General features: G+C 57.2%; 3 protein-coding genes across 3 annotated transcripts in view; 2 read left to right on the forward strand and 1 right to left on the reverse strand.

Annotated features, from left to right (window-relative positions):
* Positions 1–239, reverse strand: part of ETH_00010435 (ferredoxin, putative) — a gene marked incomplete at both ends in the record, with an annotated part of 2,962 nt that extends 2,723 nt beyond the window's left edge. The window contains one exon of the mRNA XM_013376961.1: positions 61–239. Coding sequence (XP_013232415.1) covers positions 61–239 — 179 coding nt within the window. The remainder of the gene's footprint in view (positions 1–60) is intronic.
* A 91-nt stretch (positions 240–330) lies between these two features.
* On the forward strand, positions 331–2,162 carry ETH_00010440 (uncharacterized protein; the record flags this gene model as incomplete). The annotated part of the gene is given in 3 exon segments (XM_013376962.1): positions 331–945; positions 965–1,164; positions 1,922–2,162. The coding sequence occupies 3 exon segments, from the start codon at positions 331–333 to the stop codon at positions 2,160–2,162; spliced, it is 1,056 nt and encodes a 351-aa protein (XP_013232416.1).
* A 267-nt stretch (positions 2,163–2,429) lies between these two features.
* On the forward strand, positions 2,430–2,702 carry ETH_00010445 (uncharacterized protein; the record flags this gene model as incomplete). The annotated part of the gene is made up of 1 exon (XM_013376963.1): positions 2,430–2,702. One exon carries the CDS (start codon positions 2,430–2,432, stop codon positions 2,700–2,702), a length of 273 nt encoding a protein of 90 aa, XP_013232417.1.
* Positions 2,703–3,446: the final 744 nt, after the last annotated feature.

The following is a 3,446-nucleotide window of genomic DNA, read 5'->3' on the forward strand; positions in this document are numbered from 1 at the left end:
CCTTTTGCTGCTGCTGCTGCTGCTGCTTTGACGCAGCAACTCCACTAGCGTGAGCCGCACGGCTCTGCTGCAGCAGCGGCAATCACCATTCGATTCTGCTGCACCCCACACTGCGGCGCCTGCTGCAGCAGCAAGCCTTGCTGCAGTAGCAGTCCACTGCTGCTCTGCTGCTGCTCCTTCTGGTCTTGCTCCTGCTGCTCTTGCTGCTGCAGCGGATGCTCCTCTTGCTGCTGCTCCATATCGGCCTGCTGGTCTGCCTGCTGCTGCTCCTGCAGCCACAAAGGGCACCACCCCGCGTCAGCAGCAGCAGCAGCAGCAGCAGCAGGTTGGATGGGCGAAATGTCTCCCCCATGCAAAAGAAAAGTTGATTCGTTTGTTGATGGCCCTGCCCTTGCGAGAGTCAAGGGAGAAGACGAGGGTGGGGTTTCAGACAGCAGCAGCAGCAGCAGCAACAGCAGCGGCAGCAGCAGCAGCGGCAGCAGCTCTCGCGACGGCTGCAGCAGCAACAACGCCGCTGCTGGGGCGGATATTGTTGTCAGCGATGTCTCCCAACAGCACAAGCAGCAGCAGACAGAGCAGCAGCAACAGCAACAGCATCAGGAGCAACAACAGCATCATCAGCAACAGCAGCAGCAGCAACAGCAGCAGCAGCAACAGAAGCAAGAGCTGCAGCAGCAGCAGCAGCAGGACTGCATGGAAGCAACGACTGCTGCTGCTGCTGCTGCTGCTGCTGACGCGGGGTGGTGCCCTTTGTGGCTGCAGGAGCAGCAGCAGGCAGACCAGCAGGCCGATATGGAGCAGCAGCAAGAGGAGCATCCGCTGCAGCAGCAAGAGCAGCAGGAGCAAGACCAGAAGGAGCAGCAGCAGAGCAGCAGTGGACTGCTACTGCAGCAAGGCTTGCTGCTGCAGCAGGCGCCGCAGTGTGGGGTGCAGCAGAATCGAATGGTGATTGCCGCTGCTGCAGCAGAGCCGTGCGGCTCACGCTAGTGGAGTTGCTGCGTCAAAGCAGCAGCAGCAGCAGCAGCAAAAGGAGCCGCAGCAGCAGCAGCAGCAGCAAAAGGAGCCGCAGCAGCAGCAGCAGCAGAAGGAACCGCAGCAGCAGCAGCTACTTGCAGAGTTCGAGTCGGGTGTCTTTGTATCCCCTTCTGTGTGGACTTTGATTGGGTCTGAGGTGTCTGTACACCTCGGAAATGAGGTGTCTGTACGCCTGAGAAAAGAATTATATTTGAGCATTTATTGCTTTTTGTGTTTTGTGCACAAATGGAGTCTTTGCTGCGAAGGTGGAGATACACCTGAGCTGCAGATACACCTGAGCTGCGCGAACACCCGAGCTGCGCATACACCCGCGAGCGGCGCCTGCAGCTCAGGTGTACGTACACCTCAGGCTCGCTGCTTCATTTCTTTTTTCTTTTTTCTTTCTGTCTTTCTTTTATTTCTTTCTTTCCAATCCGGCCATCTTCCAGAGGTGGCTTTCAGAGCTGCCGCCGACAGCGACGCGCAGGCCTGCGGTGTACGTACACCTCAGCGCCGCATGCCACCGCATGCAAACGCATGCATGCACCCCTGCATGCAGCCGCGCCTCCATGCATGCATGCATGCATGCATGCACGCATGCATGGATGCATGCACGCATGCGTGCACGCATGCATGGCAGGCATGCACGCGTGCATGCATGCATGCATGCATGCATGCATGCGCTGCTCAGGTGTACGTACACCTCAGAGGAGTGCGCGCATGCAAGCAGATAGAAGGAAAACGCGCCTTTTGAGGTCCGTTTGCATGCGGACACTGGTGAGGTGTACATACACCGGGGCAGTGCATGCGGGCGGGCGCTGTGGCGCGCATGCATGCATTTTTGAGGTGTACATACACCCGAGAGAGCCGTAATGTAGTGCCAAAACGAGCTGTACGTACACCTGAGGGCACCCCAGGTTGGGGCCTCCGGTGCAGTCAGCACCGCAGCGCCCCTCGGGGGTGCTGCGCCCTCAGCAGCAACAGCAGCAGCAACAGCAGCAGCAGCAGCAGCAACAGCAGCAGGTGACTTGTGGGGCCCGCTGCTCCTGTTTGCTCGGCAGCTTGCGGCCTTCCTCGCCCCTGAGCTTCAGGGGCGCCACGGCAGCAAATCAACATACAACAACTTAGTGTTTCGCTCCTACAGCTAGCAGCAGCAGCAGCGGCAGCAGCAGCAGCGTTAGTCCTAGCAGCAGCAAGCCAGCAGCAGCAGCAGTGGGTGCCGCAGCTGCCTTGCGTGCTGCTGCTGCTTTGAGTTCCAGAGAGAGCAGCAAAGACGGTAGCAGCAGAAGAGACTTAGTGAGGGCTGTAGCTGTAGGCGCGCAAACAGCAGCAGCAGCAGCAGCAGGTGCTCCCACGGGTGCAGCAGCAGCAGCAGCGGGTGCTCCCACGGGTGCAGCAGCAGCAGCAGCAGCGAAATGAGAGCCGCCGGCGATTCAGGTTCGGGGGGGCGGCACAACGCTCTGCTGCTTAACTGTGTGGAGGCAGCAAAGAGTGTTTTTGCTGCAGCATCTGCTGCAGCTGTGGCTGGCGGTGGTGCTGCTCAAACAGTGTGCGCTGCTGCTGCTGCTGCAGTTCACCCGACGGTCGCCGCGGCTGCCAGCCATTTTGCTGCTGCTAATATGAATCCTGCTACAGTGCTATTGCTGCACCAGCTGCAGCAGCAGCAGCAGCAGCAGCAGCAAGACTAGCTTATGCTACACCGATGTTGAAAGGGCTGCACTGCAGCCCGAAAGTCTTAACGACTCGCAAAGAGTGCAAATTGTAATTGTTTTTATTCCAATAAAAAAGAAATTAAGTTCTGCTGCAGCTGCTGCTGCTGCTGCAGGTTCTGCTGCTGGCTGCTGTCTGCACTGAATCGACTCGGGCAGCAGGCGGGTGTGCTGCTGCTGCTGCACCTGAGCATGCGCTGTTTGCGGAAGCACACAAAACAATAAGTTTTAATTTATTGAAATTTAATTAATTAAATACTTTTGAAGATCAAATAAGAGGAGAAAGTGCAGAGAAAGTTGCGTTTGCTGCTGCTGCTGTTGTTCTGCTGCAGTGGTCAGCTGTCACAGGCAGCAGCAGCAAATGGCACGGTGACAGCTGGACTGCAGCAGCAGCAGCAGCAGCAGCAGCATCGGCAGCAGCAGCAGCTGCACTCACTGGAACAATTCCTAATCCATTTGCCCACAAACTTTTAATGCTTGTCTTTACGTTGTTTTCCTGTTCTTCCTGCAACAGCCACGGCAGCAACGACAGCAGCAGCAGCAGCAGCAGCAGCTGCAGCAGCATCGAGGTTTGAGGCTTCGCCGAGCCCACTTCAGCTCAATTTTCTTCAACTGCACAATTCGAAAAGATTATTTTCAGCGAAAGATATACAAAGGGTTTCTTGCTGGTGTCTCATTCCAGCTGCCTCCACACCGGCACCGCTCCGTGCTGCTGCTGCAGCT

Source organism: Eimeria tenella, genomic scaffold, assembly GCF_000499545.2.
Source record: "Eimeria tenella Houghton genomic scaffold, Eth_scaff43, whole genome shotgun sequence".
Lineage (NCBI taxonomy): Eukaryota > Apicomplexa > Conoidasida > Eucoccidiorida > Eimeriidae > Eimeria > Eimeria tenella.